The sequence below is a fragment of the Ambystoma mexicanum genome, chromosome 4p, assembly GCF_040938575.1.
Source record: "Ambystoma mexicanum isolate Mex_15411 chromosome 4p, UKY_AmexF1_1, whole genome shotgun sequence".
In the NCBI taxonomy this organism is placed as follows: domain Eukaryota; kingdom Metazoa; phylum Chordata; class Amphibia; order Caudata; family Ambystomatidae; genus Ambystoma; species Ambystoma mexicanum.
In genome coordinates this window covers 1,231,598,554-1,231,619,767 of record NC_090927.1, presented here as the reverse complement: position 1 = coordinate 1,231,619,767, position 21,214 = coordinate 1,231,598,554, and the positions used below count along the sequence as shown (strand labels likewise).

The following is a 21,214-nucleotide window of genomic DNA, read 5'->3' as shown; positions in this document are numbered from 1 at the left end:
TCAGACTTCTGCAGAGCAGGAAATTATATCAAAGATGAGGAATCACCCATCAGAAAGAAGATTACCCAGGGTTAAGTAATTTGTTCATCTCACGGAAAAAAGACAATACCCTTTGTTGTACGTTAGTGCCCCTCGAAGTGACAATTTTCCAAAAGGTCAATTGGTTGTGGTCATGAACTGTTTGTTTTAATTTTTCCCAACTTTGTTCCTTTGTTGCCATTTTTTCTTTGAGATCGTTGTTTTATATCTGTCTTAATTCTTGTACTCTTGATGCATTCACCACACAGCCTACTTTTAACGCATTAAGGAGTGCTTTCTAAAGTTTCCTATGCTCTTTGTCATACCATAACAAGCCACCTCTAGTAGGCCCTTTCCAGTTGTAATGAGAGCAAGAAATAATAGCAGTGACCCAATCAACAAGTTCTTCGTAAAAAGAAGTATCATCTATCCTCGATGAATCTCCCGAGAGGCTCCTGCAACAAGCAGGATAATATTATGGTAGATTGCAGGTATAATTTGTGCAGTATTTATACTTGACCACTTTAATTTTTATTTTTTATCAGAAGGATGTATGTCAGAAATAAGGTAGTTGGACCTTGGTTTATGTATGCTGAGGTTTAATGTATTAACCAGCAGATCATGGTCGCTTTCGTCCACCGACTCAATCTTAAATCCTCTTATGAAGTGGAAAAGACTAAACCCTTGAGATGTTGCATAGAAAACAATCCACATCCTGTGCACTGCACCAGCTGCAGAACTTTCTCCAAAGGCAGCAGTGCAAAGCTTTTGTTGCTGGCCTCCTGGCCAAAAGCAGTACCTCAATTACGTCTTCAGAAAGGTCCCAATCCCTTTCTTAGCCTTTCAGAAATCAATGTGAGCAAGATTAATTGGGCAATACTCAATATGGCTTGATATGTTGCCGGTCCTATAGGTTGGACCGCAGGTATTTCCCCCTCTATATGACCATTGCAGCAATCCTTTCTCGACCAATAACATGCCTAAGGTAAGGGCATTTCCATGTTGTTGCCTGCTAGTGGATTCATGGAGCTCGGGAATACCCCAGGCTTTGTCTTCCTCTTCTAGAATACCCCCAAAGAATTTAAAGGCTTGTACTGTTTATTTATATCGCTAAATTAGTGCAACCACCACAGTCCTCGCCCTCTAAATGTTCAATCCATTTTTCTTCGCACTGAAATGCTATTTGAGAAGAGAGCCACTGGCTGGAACGAATATATATTTAAAAGCAATACATTTAGGCCCCCAGGGACCCATCATTTTAGAATTTGTAGATGTCTGTACCAGGTGAGAAGCCCTCCACTAGAGGAACCTCTCACCCCTTTAGAAGCAGGGTTAATAAAGGGTTAATAAAGCAAGTATAACCGGGCCTTACAAGAGCTGTAGTAGCTGTAAGTGTCTTTGAGGACTATATTATTTTGTGACAGTTGCAAGTCGTGATTATCATTATTGGACTGAATACCTGCCACTTTCCAGGATAATATTTTCGAATACATAAGGTCCTCCAGAGTGCCTGGCGTTGTTACCTCATGACCATATAGATCACTATAAGAACATTGTTGTCATGTGGGAGTAGCAGGATCAGGTAACTGGCCAATGAGTTCATTTTGGAGTGCTACATAGAGCGTTTCCATCGGCTCAACTAAGTGTGGGCCCACACCTACTACATTTTTCAGACGAAATAGGCCATGAAAGATGACTAGTTTTTTGTGTTACGATGATGCCCATCCTGGCAGGGCTCTGACCAAACAGACCTTGGTCTAGGTGGATCTGGCTGGTAAGGATGTGCCTGAGGGTCTCAGGGTTCATTCCACCAGAGGACCGGCTACCACCTCTGCTTTGCAACGTGGAGTCCCTGCTCTGGACATTTGCCAGGCAGTGACATGGGCTTCTTTGCACATATTCGTTCAGCATTACTGCTTGGATTCTCTGTCTGGTCACAATGCTCATTTTGGCAGGATGGTCCTTCATAATTTTCTGATTTAGGTCCTTGCTGTCCTTCCTCCTCCAGATTATTGTACTGCTTTGGGAATCTATCAAAGATGAGGAATCTGTGGGAGGAAGGAGTGAAGGAGTCCATTAGAAGAATAAAATACCTACCTCTCGGTATTGTTCTTTCTGATGGCCGTTCCTCCAATGGATTCTTCATTGTCACCCCTACTGCCGCTCTTGGCGGATTGATAGTACACCTTGGTTCGGTGGTCCCTCAGCATCAGAGTGCTAGGGAAAAAGGGTGGAAGTGAAGTCATGGGGCAAACGCCTCTATTAATACTGGCCACAACATCATGTCCGGTCCATCAGGCCAAGCGAACGCAGATCCGCGCTGTGCCTGCTGGTGGCGGAAACGTTTCTGAAGAGTTGGATATATAAGATGAATAATCTGTGTAAAGAACATCCATCAGAAAGAACATTACCGAAAGCAAAGTAATTTGTTCTTCAGACAAATTGTCAGGCATGAAAAGAAACAAAAATATAATGATAATTATGATTGTATGTGAAAGGTTCTGCATTATTTTGTATGTCACAAGGTTTGGCTAAAAATGTTTTTAATGCAAGATACATTACATTACATACAATTTGCACTAAAAATAAATGTTTCTTTCCTTCAGATGAGGAAAAAGGAGGAGCTGTTACAATTCAAGATTTTGAAACTGCAGCTAAGAAAGGTAAGTTGGAAACAAAGCCTTTATATAATATATAACAGTTCCATGGTTGTCAGGTGGGGGTAAAGGAGAAAGATGGGAGGGATCAGGGGAGGGGGAAGAGAGGATTTGGTTGAGAAGATGGGAAAGACGACAAGGAAAGTATGAAAGGATAAGATCCGAATAGTGGGTCTTTCTAGCCTCAGAAGGGTTTCCCCTTTTGTAAGATGAAAGAAGACGCTCTGCATCAGCGTTTTGCTCTGTGGTTGATGTTATGAAGCACAGCGTAGCTCCCATGTCCTGGCTGCAGGCAAGGAGAACCTGGCCCCTTTCATTAGCGTGGCCCAGCTACCACCACATTTTAGGAGAAAGCTGCACCAAAGGGAATGGTTTTATATTTCCGTCCAATTTAAGTGATGGGAGGGGCAAACTGCTGAAATCCTCACTGCTTGCGTACAAATCCCTTGCTGTGCTTATATTTAGCACTCTAACTATGTTAAAAACTCGGGTGGTAGTGTACAAGGATCAGGCCCAAAAGCAACTACTCTGTAACTCTCATGGTCATGTCTCCTTAGCAGTTTACCTGGCAGGGGCACTTAATCAAACAGTGGGCTGATTACATAGGCTGCTTTCAGTACCTCATAAACTGGCCATTTGTAGCAAGGGGGAAAATACAATTTTCCAGATTCTGGAGTAACCTCTGAACTTGCACCTCCCATCCAATTTCCTCCCTATGCATGGGCGTCCCTCGTTAGGGATGGGAACAGAACCTTTTTCACACAAAAAAAGCCTTTCCCTTTATAAATGTAGCTGCGCATGGAGGTGTGGTGCCAGGAGCATGTACCCCCCTGACTATGCCCTCTGGCGCCACACCTCAGTCCTCTTTTCCACGTCGAAGGGAGCAGACCTGCTTCACCTGTGCTGGTGGTTGAGGCCTTTTCCCACATAATTCCATGTGCGTCACCTTCCCCTGGGATCCTGTCTCACAATAATTTGTGTCATTAAACTTGTTTGTTGTATCTGTCATATACCGGCCTCCGGTGCCTCGCACTCCCTGGCGCATATCGGCCCTGTGGGCTTCAGTAGGTGCCTTTCCTGTGACTCTACCTTCCCCGCATCTGACCCGCGCTCTCTCTCCCTGCTGTGCCTCAAAGAAGATCGTGCAATGCTCTTACTCCGCTGTCACTCAAGAACCGGCTCGTGAGGTGGAGGGAGTTCTTCGCTAGGTCTCTGCTCGAAAAACATCAAGGAGTATGTGTGCAGGTAATAGAAGGCCAAGGTAAGTATTCTCTTTTCGAAAGCACTCCGCAAGGCTAGTTCTTCTCTGGGAAGACCTACGCTTCAAAGCAAACGTGTAGAGGCACGTGCACGTACCTTGACGGACACTAAGTTTCCCGCGCTTGTAAGTCCAGGACAAAATGGTGGCACCGACTGACAATATAGTGCTGCTCAGAGAGGCACACCCTTCCCTATCTGAAGGATCACAGGGTTCACGCCTCCAGCACCCAGGCAGGAGTTTGCACTACAGTGGAATGGTCCCCTCTGCAGTAGGATGAATCTTGTACATCCTAATGCATGACTGACTCTTTCCCAGCCCTGCAAACTTCTCAAAGGTCCATTCCTGTTATACATTCCCTATATTGTGATATTATAAACCTTAATAATACTCAAGGGGATCATTCTTTAATACATACTAAATGCTTGACCACCAACGTTTGTACTTGCGTATGGCATATTCCATATTTCCTCCTGCACCTCCGCAGGCACTGGTACTGCTGCTGCTTCCACCTGCTCCGGTGCTGCCCTGCGCTCTGGTGTTCTCGCCACTGGGCCTGGCTCAACCACCGGCTAAGGTGCCACCCACACCAACCCCCGCTCCTGCGCAGCCTGTTATCATTGGGCAGTCTCAACCTCCTCATACTTTAAAAGGTCACTGAGTTCCCGCCCATGACCCTTACCGCAGATCAGGCAGGTGCAGAACCTCTCCCCCTGGACCAGGCAGACACAGATGATGATGATGAGGATGCTGAGACCTCGTCATCGGCTAGGGCCTTTTAAAACTGGTTAGTGGGACTGGCTGAATATCTGGGAATCCCACAACCACAAAAGGAGCAGCCAGATGCAGGGGTCCTTGCAGAGGTGCTTACTATCAGAGCAACGGCCAGATCGGCATTCCTTTGCAGATGGAAGTAGAGGCACTTGCCAAAAAGGGCTTGGCCAAGGCCCACTCTAATCAGCCCACCAACACGAGCTTGGATGCCAAATACAGACAGGCTGACGGGGACATGCTACTCCTATCGGTTCACCTTCAACCTCACTCATCTGTTATAGTGGCGGCTTCCATGTACTCCACGCCGCAGGCCTCAACGTCATCCACCTCCACCTCAGCCTTGTTTGGCAAGGAGATGAAACCCTTGGCGGCTTATGGCAAGAAAATGTATGTAAATGCTGGGCTTCACCTGCAGCAGGCAAATGTGGACGCTATGCTAGCTGCTGCAAATTGGAGGCCACAGAGAGAAATTGCGAACTTCCTGCTGGATCTGCCAGTTCACAAGCAGACGGCTTTCAAATCGGATTTAGCCGAGGCCAAACTGATGGCACAAGACATAATGGAGTCCACCGTGGCCCACGTTGACACAGCTGGCATGGCCATTTGCATTGCCACAGGTATGCAGAGGACCTCTTGGCTTAGGGCTACCAAGTTCAACCCAGATGTCATGGAACGTATCCTATATCTCCCCTTTGAGGATGGCGACTTTTTCCATTCATGGTGAATTAAACAAGAAAAAGTCCAGCTCTCAAACTACCAAGTCATTGACCATCCTGGCAAAACCGTCTGCTAAGCTTTATGGACAGGGTGAGGCACGGTCTGACCAGGGAAGAGCTTTCAGGGGCTTCCAGGAGCATAGGACACATCAGTCAGACAGGGCCCCAGCCTCCATAGGCACAGACAGAAAAGGACCTCAAACTAAGTTTTCTACCAGTCCCCCTCCCAGTCTCCATCCTCGGATGGAAAAAAAACAATGAAGTTGGCACAGATCCACAGTTCAGTCCTGGCGGGCGTACTTCACAGATCCATGGATCTTATCGGTGGTCTCCCATGGATTCTGCCTCCCTCTTCCTCTAGCTTCCTGCCCCCTTCTCCCCTCCACTCCCTCAGATCTGGACACTGAGTCTCTTTGCGGAAATCCATACGCTTGTACAGAGTGGTGTGGTGGAGGAATTCCCCCTCTCCCAGAGACGTTCTGGATTTTATTCACGAAGTTTCACAATTCAGAAGAACCAGGCAGGCCTGTGAGTGGTTCTCGATCTATCCTTCCTAAATCCCTCCCTACCTCTCCAGAAGTTCAAGATGGTTACGCCAGCTCTGAGGGGGGAGACTGGACATGCTTCCAGGACTTCAGAGGCTTATCTTCATGTCTCGATTTGACAACCTCACAGAGCCTACCTATGGTTCTGGGTAATGGGCTGCCATTATTATTATTATTATTATTATTATTATTATTATTATTATTATTATTATTATTTCCAGTACAGAGTTTTACCATTCGGCCTGAATTTGGCTCCACTGGCATTTACAAGGCTAATGAACTCGGTGGCCGCAGTGCTCGGGTCGGAGGGCCACCTAACTGAGCGACTGATTGGTCCAGGTGGGGTCTCCAGGTGCGGTTCAGACTACGGCCGCCAGTCTTATGGACATCCTTTACGAGCTGGGGTTCTCCATCAACCAGAGCCAGTCTCAGCCTCGGCCCACCCAGACCCTAGTCTTCATTGGCCTGCTGTGGGATACCAGAGAGCAAAATATTTTCCCCACTGCAGAACGGAAGGGAATGGGGAGGAGCGCAACTATACATTTCCTCAGCAGATGGACAACTATGGCGTGGTTGTACCAGCACCTACCGGGCATTATGGCGGCATGCCTGCTGGCCGTCCCACACACAAGGCTTGGGATGAGGAGGAATGAGTTACACCTAGCTGCCTCCTGAAAACAGGAAACGGACTCCCAGGCGGAGACGGTCTCCATTTCCGGAGGCACTCCACCAGGATTTTGTGTGGTGGAGGCAGGAGGACAATCTCACAGTTGGCATGCCGTTCAGACAGCATGTTCCGACTTGGACTATCATGACAGACTACTCTTTGGAGTGGCACTCTGGACAATCACCAGGTGCATGGACTATGGTCGACAGAGGACAAGGCGTGTCACAACTTGCTTGAGCTGATGGACATACAGCTGGTACTCAAGGCTTTCCTACCAATGATCAGAGACAGTTCAGTGTGCATTCAGACAGACAGCTCCACTTGCATGTACTACATCAACAAGCAAGGGGGCACCAGATCCCGTCCCCTCTGCAGGCTACTATTAGGATCTGGGAGTGGGCTATTGCACACAAGATACAGCTGTCGGCAATCCTTCTCTGGTGGTGTCCAATCTAGATGCGGACAGACTCAGCAGGCTGGGGATAGACAACTATGAGTGGTATTTGGACCTACGAGTCCTGCAGGAGATTTACCAGATGTGGGGCAATCCGGAGGTATATTTATTTGCCACGGAACAGAATAGGCTCCCAGCAGTTCACATCCTGGATGGTCAGGGGATCGCTGGGGGATACACTGCACCTGTGATGGGACAGAATGTTGGCGTCCTCCTTCCCGCCAACCCCTCTAATTCACAAGGTCATCTGCAAGGTCACGGAGGCCCAGGGACTTCAGTAAATTCTAATAGTGCTGCAGTGGCCAGCCAGGCATTGGTTTTCAGAGCTGATGAGACTGGCAGTTCAGGGGCCTGTTCCGCTTCCAGTTACGGGATCTCCCCTTCTCTCTCAGCAGGGGTTAGGGAGGGGGGCTGGTTCAGCCGGCTCTGGAAAAGCTAGCCCTAGAATACTGGTTCCTGAAAATGTGACCCTGCAGCACCTGCAGTTGTCGCAGGAGAATCTATGGATTATGCTAAGGACAAGGAGTGGTTCCACTAGAAGTCCGTACTAGAGCAAATGGGCCACATTTTGTTACTGGGCAAAGGACAAGGGCATAGATCCTATTTGTTGCACACTCAATCAGGTACTATCTTTCTCGGCACACGTAGATCACTCAGGCATGCAGGTTGACACATGCTGGACTTACCTGGCTGCCATCGGAGCCTACAGAAACTCGGATAGTATGTCTTACTCCACATCTAACCCGGTCCACATCTAACCCTGTGGTCAAGAGGCATCTTACAGGTTTAACACGGATGTACCCCCGGTCAAGCATCCGCACCCAGCCTGGGAACTTAATGTGGTGCTTGGGGCACTAGCACATAAACCGTTTGAGCCCATGGTATCATTGGCTATCGGACTGGTCACCATTAAGACCGCCCTCTTAGTGGGGCTTACATAAGCACGCAGTGTCAGCGAGATCCAGGCTCCGATTGCATCAAAACCATACACTACTTTACATTGGGACAAGGTGGTACTGCTCACTCATCCTTCCTTCTTGCCATAGGTGGTATCTTCCATCTCAATGAGATCATGCTACCGACATTCTTTCCGGAGTCGAAGGCAGAAGAGGTCCTACATTGTTTGGACGTGAGAAGGACTTGGAGGTTCTATCTGGACAGGATTAAGGGTTTTCGGGAATCATATGCGTTGTCACATTTGGTGGCTCGAAAAAGGTTGTTAGGCTTCCAAAGCCTCTATTGTGAGGTGGATGGTGGTTGCCGTTCGGGAGGCTTACAAACTACAGAGAAAAGAATTACTGTACAATCTCCATGCTCATGCAGTCAGGGCAAAGGCTACAGCTGGTGCCTTCCAAAGGCATGTGTCCTGGCAGACAATCAGCATCTGCCCCCTAACTTAAGAACTATTGTTTGTACAGCAGTGCAGGCTCAGACGCAGTGCTAAAAACTTTGTTTTATTAAAGGATAGTGTCATCTCTCATCCCTTGTGCTACTAATCAGTGGTAATCACTCGTACTATGGAGGAAAGGGGACGAAATGTAGGAGTAATTGTTGGTTACTCACTGTAGTGACTAACGTACTTTTAGTACATAGTCCTCTTTCCTCTATACAACCCTCCTTCCTCCCCCTAATATGAACGTAGTTAGGCTTTAGATAAATCTGGCCGACACGTAAAGGGGGACTGAGGTGTTGGCGCCAGAGGGTGGAGTCAGGGGAGTGCATGCTCCTGGTACCACGCCTCAGAGCGCAGCTAAATTTAAAAGGGAAAAGCTTATTTTGTGTGAATATGGTTCAGTTCCCATCCCTAGCGAGGGACACACATGCAGTATGTCGGAAAGGGAACTATGGACTAGGAGTCCATTAGTCACTACAGTGAGTAACTTATAATTTCAATCACATGTTCCTTTTATTTATTTCCACTTGTTCCTCTGGTGCTCAAGTTGATGATGTTCTACAAGAGTTCCTCTTCCTCCATGATACTGATAGCACCCCCTCCGCCTTTGGCCAAACCATGTTTGGTTTTTAGACCTTGTCCATCCCATTTAGGCCCTTCACTCTACCCTCCAGGGACAACCTCTTCTTTGAAGTATGCTCCGATTTCACACTGCACCGCTCACTCTCTGCAACAGAAGTGTTTTCGTTCCTGGAGCTCTTTCCTACAGTCACCAGAACCTGTCCAAAGGAAATGGGATCCTTGCTCTTTCATCTAAAGAGCCTGTGATGAGGTCTCCTGCTTGGCTGTAGGGAGCATCAGGAGGGGATGCAAGGGGCTAGGTGCCTACCTGAGCCATTGACCCATGGGGAAAGTATGGGGAGGATCCCCTGCTCTTAGTCTCTGGCATTTGGCAGGGGACCTTCACATAACTAACATGAAGGCTCTTCCTCCCCAATTTTCTAAAGCCCTCTCAAAGCAGACCAAAACTCATATAGTTGGAAAATGCACCTGTCCCTTTAATGGGAGACTGTTTCATTCACACAGTATTGGTTGCAAGGATTTAAATATTACAATTGAGCCTGCACATGAGGGAATTCATCTCATAGCCTCAAACCTGGTGAACCAGGGAGTCCTGGGTATAAAATGTTACAACCTTGTGAATTTTCAATTGTAGATCGTAATAGATGGGAAACTGTCATCAAAGCTAGGAGGCCTAGCAGTAGATATTTCGCCTACCGATTGACTAGGAGGCCTAGCGGTAGATTTTAGTCCTACTGGGGCCTTAGGGGGCATCGGAGCGTCAGCTGAGTAAGATTTGCCAGCATAATGTGATTTTGAGGTAGTGCCCTTAATTTTCGAAGGCCCAGTCGCAAGCCGCTGCTGCGGATGCAGGGGAAGGCTGTTGATCTTCAAAATCAGAGGATTCAGTTGAAATTTTCAGCGGTCCTGTTGACGCTTTTACCCGTTTCGGCGGAACTGGAAGGGGTTGTGTGTTTAGTGTGGGTCTTTTGTACACCCCTGTCGCCACGTGTTGTCCCCGTAGGGTGACTTGCGTCAGGCTTAGAGAGATCGGGGACATGCGTGGCAGACCTAGAAGTGTTTGTTGTAAGGTCAATGGTATCCGCTACGGATGCTTGGTCATCGCTAGTGCCCTGACACTTACGGCGGGTGCAGCGGTGGGAGAAGAAGATCCAGCCCGCAACATGTTGTAGGCGGCCCACCGCTTAACGCGGCACTCCTTAAGCGATTTTGGTAGAAGGAGGATAAAAGCTGCGCACCGTGTTTCGTTGTGCTCAAGGGGCAGACAATTATTGCACTTATCGTGCTTGTCCTTCCACGGGTATCTGACCCTGCAAGAGGGGCAAAACCTAAATGGTGTCCTTTCCATAGCGAAAGGTAATGAAAATGATGACCATACCTAGAGGGTAAAGAGGGGCAAAGAGGAGAGACATAGCGAAAGATATGACCACCCCAACCCCACTCTCCCTACTGTGTAGGCCAGCCGGAGAGGCCGGCCAGAGGGCACGGCCACATGGATGACACTGCCGCCGGATCTTGGGTGTCGAGGTCCACCGCCGTCGAAAGTTCCCACAGTCTTCGTCGTAGTATTTGAAGCACTGTCGAAGTGACTTTAGGGGAAATACCCGACAAAGTCGGTAAACAAGGATAAACAATGTTCTTATGAAGAGCTCTGCAATGGGGCGACCAGTTATCTGGGATGAAAAAAACAATCTGAGGGACCTCGGCGCGTGAGGAATTTTGGGTACACTACACGTCACGATAGGGATAGTGTTACAGACACCCCCATATCGACGTCCCCTTTCGGTCTCCGAAAGCCGAGGTGCAATACTCAGCGGTTACCACTGGATGTCGGACCATATGCACAGCATGTGAATCTAAGCAGATACAATCCTCAGAAATGCTATTACAGTGAGTAATGCATGTCATCTGGACACACCAGTTTATAGGCTTTATCCGGCCTCTTAAACACAAAGTAACCTCAGGTGTATTCATGAACGGCAGCCATCTACAGCCCTGTCCCTATTGCAGCACAGGTGCAGAGCCTTTTTAATTGTTACTTTCAGGGGAGGAGAAATAGTATACACCCTTAGGCTGCAGTCAACCAATGTTGGTTGTTGGAGAGGTTTGCGGCAGGTGGTTGGAGAGGGATACGAGGAGCCATTAGGAGGTGTTGGAGATTATGGGGAAAATGGAGGAGGATGTGGTAGAAAGCAAGGAGGAGGTTGCAACGTCAAAGTAGAAGATGGTCGTGACAGATGAGGAGATGCAAGCAGCAGAGGAGGGATTGGCGCAGTAGAGGAATAGGTCGGAATAGAATGGGGGCGATCACCATGAAGGAACATCACAGCCCTTAGCCAGACATGATGGGAAGGCACACAGAGACTGATCAGGCCTGATGCATGCTGGGGAGTGGGGAGGTGGGAGGAGGAGGAACGGGACCCAGGCTAGTAAGAGACAGGAGTAGTAGTCAGGGTGACAGTAGGAGCCCAAAATGTGGGTAATCGGAACCCCAGACTTGAGCAGAGTGGAGTTGGAGTTGCTAGGCAACTGAGGTGGTAATACCTGGACCCTCATCGACAAACATTACCACTATACCATCAGCTTTCAAATAGACGGTCCAACTGAATGAGAGGCTTTTGTTAAACAAGGTCACAAGAAAGGATTTGGGAACCCCTTGGTAAACCACAATGGACTTGGTGGCCTTCCAGGGTTTTGGAAGGCAACTTAGTCCATTGTGGTTGAAGTACTATTAAATTACTTAGTAATAACATCTATTTTGACTGCACTTAGAAACAGGAGGAATCGGACACAAAGCGCTAAACATATGATACACCAAGGGCCTCATTCCGAGTCTGGTGGTAATGTGGCAGTAAATCAGCTCAATTACGGTAAAAGTGGTTGCTGTTACCGCCACTCAGTCCTGCGGATTTACGATGGGATTCTGAGTGGTGGTATGGCGATGTTAGTCCCAATTGTGGAGTCTATGGGTATTTTGGTGGATTTACTCTGAGTGGTAATTCTGCCACAGTAAAGCCACCCATTTGTGGCATTTAGGTACAGGGTTTACCTCCATCACGTTTCTGAAGGTAAATCCTCCACTTCAAGGACTAACTCATAGTTTGGCGGTGCAGTAAAAATAGTAATTCCCTTACCACCAAAAAAAAGTGCACGCAAAGTAATTACTGCCATTTTTTTGCTGCACCACCAAACTAAAATGAAGCCCCAAATATTTTAACTGTATACGAAAAAAATCTAGGTCACAGTAACGTCAAAACGTGGAGTATTTTTGCATGAAATGATGATAAACCTAAAATAATAAAGTTGCCTCCAAATATGAAGCTCTGGGTATGAGACATCCAGTCTGCATGGCCTATATTGACAAATTCTAATTTCCGGGAGCCCCTTTGCGAAAATAGCACATTGGAGCCAGCGACAACTTCAAAGGGTGATTTCCAAAAATAAAGTGGGTTGTAAGAGATTTGGGTTTGAATGTCCGAAGCGGAAAATGTTTGAGGGAGAAAAGACTGAAGATTATTTTTTTGCAATCATTTTCGATCTTTTCTCCCCTGAACATTACCGACTAAAACCACCCCACACCCACAACACACCCATACCCACTTCCCCAGCCCCCTATTTACCTTGCATTCTGTCTCGACGTGTCCCTTTGATGCCTGTTCTCTTTCACTTCTGTGATCGGGGACCGGCACTGCAGGGTCTTTTCCTTTTTCTTTTTCCTTTTCTTTTCTTCTTTTTTTTTTTTTGGGGATGGCTGCAGGGGGCGCCCCCAGCACCGAATGCGTGATCTGGTCGAACTTTTCAGCTTTTTGGAATTTTCGAATGGCCGAAAAGCGGCCAAACCACGCATTCAGACATTTTTTTGGGTCATTTTGGCCTGAACATTCTAAGAATCTGCTCTATTTCCACTTTCTCACTAACTCTACTATAGTTGAACAAGGGTCACAGAGGCAGTGCTAGAGGTTGCAGAGGAGTCACCAGGGGATGCAACTGCCACCCCGGTCAACCTCCCCCCCTACCCCGCCCAAACAACATTCATGAACGCTGTACAAGATCTCTGAGCCAGTATATATGTAGCTGCTGCACCCTGTGAGAAACCTTAAGGTGCCTCCCTGACTAGTGCCCAGGGGTTTGGCATCCAGGTGGCCAGGACACGGCCATCGCTATTGGATCCAGTTCATGGGGGTGGACCAGTGAGGGAGCATCACCTGGATGATGGGCCCTTGGCGAGTGGAAGTGGGACACAGACTGGTGAGACATGATATCCCCCTTCTTCTGACAACTTTTCCCCAACCTACCACTTAGGATACACATGCACGTTATCCCCAGCCCCCTTTTCCGAAGAGAACACTTCCTCATATTACGTAGGAGGACAGACTAACACTCTAGCTATTTACCTGAAATGTCCAAACACCAGGGTCCGGCAAAGTCCGGCAATTGACCAGAACCACACACACCTGACTGTCCTTTCCCTTCCCCACAGGGATAAAAGGTGGAGCAGAATATGAGCAAGGCAGACCGCATGTCCAGGATGCTAACTCAGCACGGCAGTTCAAGAGGAGGAGAAAGACGGCACATACAGAGAGGGTGACAAGGAGAGAATTGACCTTGCACTTTCCGACCGAGGCCCATGAAACCTCTGCAGAAGGAATTGTAAGACCGCAAACAATAGCCAGAGTGTGTTGCAGCAGATGTCAACAGTACACAAGACCCTCCTCCGCTGATAACCAAGCCCGGGAGAGATGCTTGTCTCAGTGGTACCAACCTTGACTACACCGAGAAAGAAAGCCAAGCGGTTAATCACAGCCAGTGAGTCGAGGGGAGAGTCGATAAGAATCAGAATTGTGTTGAACGTAAAAGTTGCAAATGGCTAATTGAACTTTGAAAGCATAAAGAGAGATTGACATGAAAGGGGGAAAACCAGCAACAGGTGAGTCTGGCACCTTATGGGATTATCGAAACTACCAAAACCAGAAGGCCTTTGTAAAATCCTCTGTACAGTCAAAGTCTTTGACAGACAGATGAAGGTGAAGCTAAGGGAAGTGAATACTGCACCGTAAGAGTTGAATAAGAAAAGGTACGATTGACAGATCGGCAAAGGTGAACCTGAACGAGGGATGACGATAGAGGGGACAACGTCTAAAGTCCCGAAATACAGTGTGCTGACAAGAGTGAACCCGGCTGAGGGATGTCCACGGTGAACTGTACAAAAAAATATTTTTTTTTCCCCGCAAAAGTCACCAGATAAGTTGCATTGAAAGTCATAGTGAACCCGATCAAGGGAAGTCAGATCTGACCCCGGAAGAGGGGGACCCAAGGGTGAAAAGCGAAACAGCCAACGACCCGTCAGTGCAACAAATCAAAATACAAAGAGGGACATTCTTTTGAATGCATGATATATCAGAAGGAACCCCGAGAAACAGAATTGATATTCGAGAGGGGTCTGAGCCCGTAAGAGGGGGAACCCAGGGATGAAGAACTATCACCCGAATAAAAAGAAGAACTTTTTGTTGAACTTTTGTTTTGTATACTGTGAATCTGACAGACCCTTGAAACCAGGAGAAATAACTACCAGAGGTTCTGATATCATTAAAGAACTTTCTAAGGCATCTGCGCCCGAAATAGGGGAATCCGGAGGTGAAAGAGATCACACAATGTATATGTGAAAGGAATTCTTTGTTCATTATTTGACTACTTAATTGAATACATCAGGCCCACTGCGGAAAAAGACTTTTTGATAGAAAAGAGACTTAACCACTCTATGCCCGAATGGCTGAAAGCAGAACTGTTAGCTCGTGCTGGGAAAGCTTGAGCGTGTGCTGTGCTCCAAAGTCCCATCTTGTCCCATGCTGAAAACGTGGGGAAGGGAGACCTCAAGTACCGCACCCTGACTTATTTATTTAATTATTTGTGAACACTTCCTTCTTTCTTAAGAACATTACCCCGCACTTCTTTTTTTTGTATTTAGCGTAAGGATTGGCAATAGTTTTTTTCTTATAGGCCCGTTTATTTGCCACTAGGACTGCCTTATTATTATTTAATGGTCGAAGCTTGCTCCCATTTTAGAGTTAGGTTTATATTAGGCATCTTTCCAACCTACCTTTGCAGTTTAATAAACACCCTTGAACTGTGATCACTTGTGTCTGTCTTCACTGTTGCCACCATGAGTTCCTTACAGCCCCATGATCTCAGTTCCTTTTTCAGCTCATTCAGTATGATTTTTTTAAGCTAGAATTGGTGACTGTGTCATGCCTAACCCTGACTTCAAGCCCTGCAGGGATTGTGGGAGACAAATGTCTGACTCCAACCCCCACAAAATCTGCCTATATTGTTCGGAGGAGGAACACAATCCACAGGATTGCAGGTCCTTTCAATCCATGCACCCTAAAGCCCTTGCTCCCATCGGCTTGGCGCTTACAACTATGTTCAGCGTGGTCAAAGCCGGCACACCTCTGGATTATGCACCTCTTCAGGAGTATAGCAATGAACCTAACCAAACATAAGACTATCCTACACCACTTTAACGCTCTGATTTATATTGCAGAACTTAACCAGATATGCAGCATGCATCCATGGTACACCCAGACCATGCCCCAAGGTCCATGTGCCCAAAACACCTAGAAAGTTGCTGCGGTCAGAGTCAATTTTTCTTATGACCTGTGTTAAACTAACACAGCAGCAAAGCTGTCTTTCACTGTTCCCTCTGCTCCTACTTGCCAACCCCAACCATTTCTACAAGTCCTATGCCGCTAGAGACCATGACAATCGCTGCAGTTGGGCTATACAAAACCCAATAGCAAAGCATTCAGTGGATCTTATTTAAAAAGGGAGTGGCCAAAGCCTCCATTTGCTATTTGGAATTTGGATATTTTTCTTTAACGGACTAGTCTTTACAAATTAATCCTCATACACATGTTGTTAGAACAGCATGGGCTTTGATTGTGTTCCAGCGATGTATACGCTTTGATGTCCTATGTAAATAAGCAACTAATCATATCGGCCATGCTTTTTGCTGATATTATTCCCTAAATAGGGATTGATTGTAGTTCTGCAGTGCAGTTGAGTCATGCTCAACCTTTTTGTTTGGTTACTTCTATACGTAGTTTGTTCCACCACCACTTTTGAATCTACGTTCATAAATCTCTTTTCATTTTACCTGTGAATTCTTTCTCAGTGTACCTCTTTGAGTGCATTTTGTCCAATTAAACCTTGACACTAAAAGCATTATTTATTTGAGGTAATTTCCACAGAGTTTTCTCCTCAAGTGATTGCACAATGAAAGAACAAATAAATCAAAATGCAAAACAGTTCCCTTCTAGAAATGCATCTTCTAACACATGAGCTAAAGTAAACCAAGGGAACAGTACTAGAAGGTACCCTATCACGTGTCTCCGCTGATTTTCTAGTCACAGACAATGAAAGCAACTCCTAGAACTATCCTGAAACGTGGTTGTTAAACACACTTTTTTCTTTTCCACTGTGCTTCATTGAAGCTATCCCTTTAAAATAATCTGAAAGCAGTAGTGTATCACCTAAAATATTCCAAGAAACACACCATAATTTACAGATCTGTCATTTTGCTATGTTTTCCTTTTCACAAATACAAAGTCAATGGAAGAAGCATTATCAGTTGACTCCTGAAGGAAAAAGTGCTCGAGTTAGTGCATTTCCTATAATTTCATGCTTGGGAATCTTCCAACTCATGATATTGAAGGGACTTGGTGTAAGAATAGATTTACTCTACTTACCACAGTAATTCGTGTATTCTTGATGTTCTAGTGCTTTAGGTGTACAAACCTCAGTCCGTACCCTCATCTGTATTCTGTCCACAAAATATTTTCAGCCATTAGTCAAGAAAGGAGAACTGAGATGACTCGGGTTGGTGGGCTGCCAAAGGAGCATATATTCTAAGTGGGTGTAGCTACCTTGTTTCTTTAAGATAGCTCCTAAGCAGTAAAAGTCTTCAGGCTTCAGGACTATGTTATGAGAGCACTTCCCAATCATCTACATGAATGACCAAGAATACAATAGTTGCTACAGAGAGACTGTTTGTGACCATACACAGTTGTGTTAAATCAAATATCTCTCTGGGTTGACATCAACATAATGGTTTTAGCACAGTGATAAATAAAGATGTTTTTAGTACAAATATTGTATTTCCTGCTCTTAATCAACACTACCTCTACAGATATTGCACAAGAGCATTGTAAACATTTTTGTTTCAGTAACAGAATGCTTTCACTGAGGTCATGGGCTGGGTGGTAAGTGGGGTAATGGAAGAGAACAATTTCACCTTCCCCTAAAGAGTTTCAACCCCTACCAGGATTGCAGTGTGTCAGGCTCATTGGCCACAACTGCTTCCAAAATCAGTACTCAAAGGACCGCACCAAGGCCAATCCTTGAAAGCCATCTTCAAGTCCCCCACCAAAAGCTGGTCCCAAGGCCATACCCAAAAGTCTGTCCCAATGTTGGTCCCCAAGAAAATTTTGAGATTAGTCTTTCAACTGCAGTTCACATGCCATTTTGAAAATATCTGTTCCAAGAACCGTTCCTAACTCATTTTATTCTGCCTCCACCCACCACCCCTAAAGTTAGAAAATGTTAACACAGATAGGGGTATGTGTAGACTATTGTTATCTCCAGGTTTGCCTAGAGAGATCATTGATGTGTGATGTCAAAGACATTCAGCTGTCGACAGAGCCAGTGCAACACACTGGGGTATATAGGCTTAGCATGCAGTGTGTGTACTACAGAGAGTGTGTGGCCTTTTGGCCGTGTGTCAAGACCAACAGTTAACAAAATTCTGATGATTGTTGTCCAAAAGTAGAGGAATGTTTTTCCAAACAGTGGTGTAAGATTGAGTGGTGTGGGGACAGAAAAGTATTGGAAGTGGTGCTGCAGCTGAATTAGTCTGATGCAAGAAGTGAACACACAGGCAGTGGTTAGGTTAATAACCAGGTATAGCGTGTGACCGTGAACTTTTCAGGACTAATTGTAGTGTGGGTCAGAGAATGATAAATTTGTTGTGTGGGCTTTGATAATGGTTGCTGCCTTGGAAATAACCTTTTTTTTTATTATTATTAATTTCATACAGTTTTACAAACTTTTGAAATTTAAGTCTAAAAATAGAGGAAAAAAAATAAAAATTTGTTAGCACAAAAGACATCAAACAGATCCGAAGTCCGATTGCCCTTCTCTCATTAAGTTGCGCCTTCATGTAAGATCTTCTTAGACATTTACTCTTCCATGTTTTTACAACTCCCTGTCTCCATCATCTTTTGTAACTGTTCAAGAACTTTGTGAGTGCCAATGTCAGGTTTTTACATTCACTGTTATGCATTTGGAGCCACCATTCCTCGGCACTGTAGGTCGAGCATTTGTCCATCTCTTTCCCCGAGTAGTTTATTCTTAGAGTTCTTAAACCTGGGCAAAAGAGGACTCATTGCAATTGCAGAAACTACAGTTTAAGTCTTCTGAATGTATGATTTGTCTTTGTCTTAGGATTTCCTTTGTTTCGTACAGATTTAACCTGAATTTTAAGAAGATCTTTCTCAGGCGTTTGCATGGAAAACGTACCATGTACTTGGGTATGCTGTTGAGACTTTTGGCTTCAGTGGGAGAATTTTTCATGCTTTTATGATTTGTTCTTTTTTCTGATGTTTCAATCCAATCCAATTGCAGCAATTTTTTTTAATTTTTTTTACTGCATTTGGGTTGGTCCATAGTTTATTTTCATCTGTGGCTAGTTGTTTCAGGATCTCTTTGCATTGCTGTCTCCACATTGTTATTGCGGTCTTACTCTCCTGCTTTTTCTCTTCGATCATTACTTCGAAGGGAAGTAAGTTGGCTTCCTTCAAGTTCTTACTGTATAGGGTTAACTCATTCCACATTATTCTGGTGTTTAGTGTGGATAAGCCTACTTCATACAGTACACATGCAGTAGGCCACCCCTGAGGCAGCTGGAGGATTTGCTTCCAAAACAAACTTTCACATCTAGACCAGATCTGTGATGAACACCCCAACATGCTTTCCGCTCCAAAGACCAATATTGGCACCACTTTGCTCTTGTAAAAGTGCATTATTTGCTTATATGAGAATTTCCCATATTTTTTTTGTAAGCTTATGCCTTGTGCTGTTAACTGTTTGCAATTACTTGCAATTACATGCAATTTTTTGTGACTCCGATATGTCGATTTGTTAAGCCATCTTTTTTTTTTGTCCGATAGAATTCCATAAAAAGTTGGTATTCTATCGGGTCACTCTTCTCTGGTCCAGGTTTTGGTCTTATCTGTTCAGCTAGGGCATTTATGTCACAGGCTCTTGGCCGCAGACAATTGTGGCCTGGTTCCAAGGATATTTGTTGTTTCCATTGATCATTTGGTCAGAGATTTCTTTGTTTCCATTGAATTATTACTACATTGTGATCGCTTTGAGGGGTCTTTACTACCCTTAATGACACAATCTCTTGTGCCAATGTTTCAGTTATGAAGAAGTAGTCTAGAATTGATTTTCGGGAGCCTCTTTCCCAAGTCTTTGCTGGGGGGATGTCACCAATTGTTGCTCCATTCATCATAGACCGGTTTCGGCTAGTCATTTCTTCCAGCCAAACTTTCCTTTTGTGATTCTCCTTATGGTTTACTTCATTTTCTGTTATGTCTCTATGAGCTGGTAGTTCCAGCAGCTTCCTGTTCAGATCCCTACAAAGCATTATTTGTGGATCAACTTTTTCTGTCATTATACTATCGATGGTATCTAGGAGTTCCTCTTCAAACTTTAAGTGATCTACCGCTTTAGGGTTCCAGTAGACATTTAGCAGATGTACTATTCTTTTTATATTTCTTCTGCATTCTGTTGCTTCCAACCTTACATGCTGTATATATGGAGAAACAATCTGGGCTGTTTTTATGCTGAATCCACAATTGCGGTTCACTAAAGTTAGTTGGCCTGATATTGGTCTACCCTTGCATTGAAGAATTGCTGGATTTACAGCCACTTCGAATCTGTTGACACATGGACGTTTGGCCAACCACGTCTCCTGGAGACATATTATATCAGCTGTCTTGAGAACATTTGGGAGGGAGTTCGCTAAAAGTGAAAATCCTCTCGTGTTCCAAGTGGCCAACACAATACTTTTGGGGCGCAAATGGCATTACCTTTCTGGTGTATCGTTTAGTGCTTTTGCTGCCCACGCCCAACAGTTTTTATCTTCACTTGTGTGGTCATTCTTGTCAAGTTCACATATTCCTGCATTCTTATCATTTGTGTTTTCTACCGTGATTTTAATTTTCTTCCTTATCAATTCCCCTCGTATAGTGGCAACTTGTGACGCCGAATCAGCTGTCTTCCAGTCTTTTGCCTTATGTTGATCGTTAGTTATGTTCTTTGGTGTTATAATTGTCTTTGGTAACAAAATTGCACTTTTGATTTTAACACATGATTATGCAGATTCTGTTGGTTCAACATTCGATAGAGCATTATCCACCTCATATACTTGGAAGCCGGCATCTAACAGTTGTCTCTCGCACATCATCACAGATTGTGCCAGTTTCTTGTCTCCAATGTACAGAAGGGCACACTTACGGTACAAGTCGTCCAAGATTTCGACACGTTTGATTTCTGCACTTTTTGTAGATCTTAGTACAGGGATGAAATGAAAGAGCTGTTGTAGTATCTTGAATCGATTTAACGGCGGAGCCCCTTTTAGTTCTCCATTCGTTCAATCAGAATTGGATAGGGCACGTCAGAGCTTGTGACCGTGGACTTTGCTTGACGCTCAGTGCCTGAGCCGGGGTCATCTTGCTTTGTTCGCATAATTTGCTCCCTTGCTTGGACAATAGACCACTCTTTCGATGTGCCTTCATTTTTGCTTTTTCTTGAGGCCACGTTTCCGGTCAACTCTGACACAATGTTGTTCACGAAATGAGTCATCATACTTTTCTGTATACTTTGCTTGCGTTTCTCTTCAATGGTCAGGAATACTTTTTTCTTGTACTCCTTTGTGATTTCTCCTGATTTCACTTTACAGGTTTTTTCGGGTGTCGGAGTCCAAGTTATCACGCGTTTCTTGGTTTGACCACACTCATTTGCGATTGGCAAGTTCACTGTTTGCACCAAACTCGGCACGTCCTTGTCTTCTTCTAAATCAGGACGTGC

General features: G+C 45.4%; 1 protein-coding gene across 1 annotated transcript in view; it reads left to right on the top strand.

Moving 5' to 3' along the window:
• The window catches only part of ENTPD6 (ectonucleoside triphosphate diphosphohydrolase 6), a 757,555-nt gene that overhangs the window by 579,336 nt on the left and 157,005 nt on the right, over window positions 1-21,214 (top strand). The window contains exon 11 of the mRNA XM_069606885.1: window positions 2,625-2,681. Coding sequence (XP_069462986.1) covers window positions 2,625-2,681 — 57 coding nt within the window. The remainder of the gene's footprint in view (window positions 1-2,624; window positions 2,682-21,214) is intronic.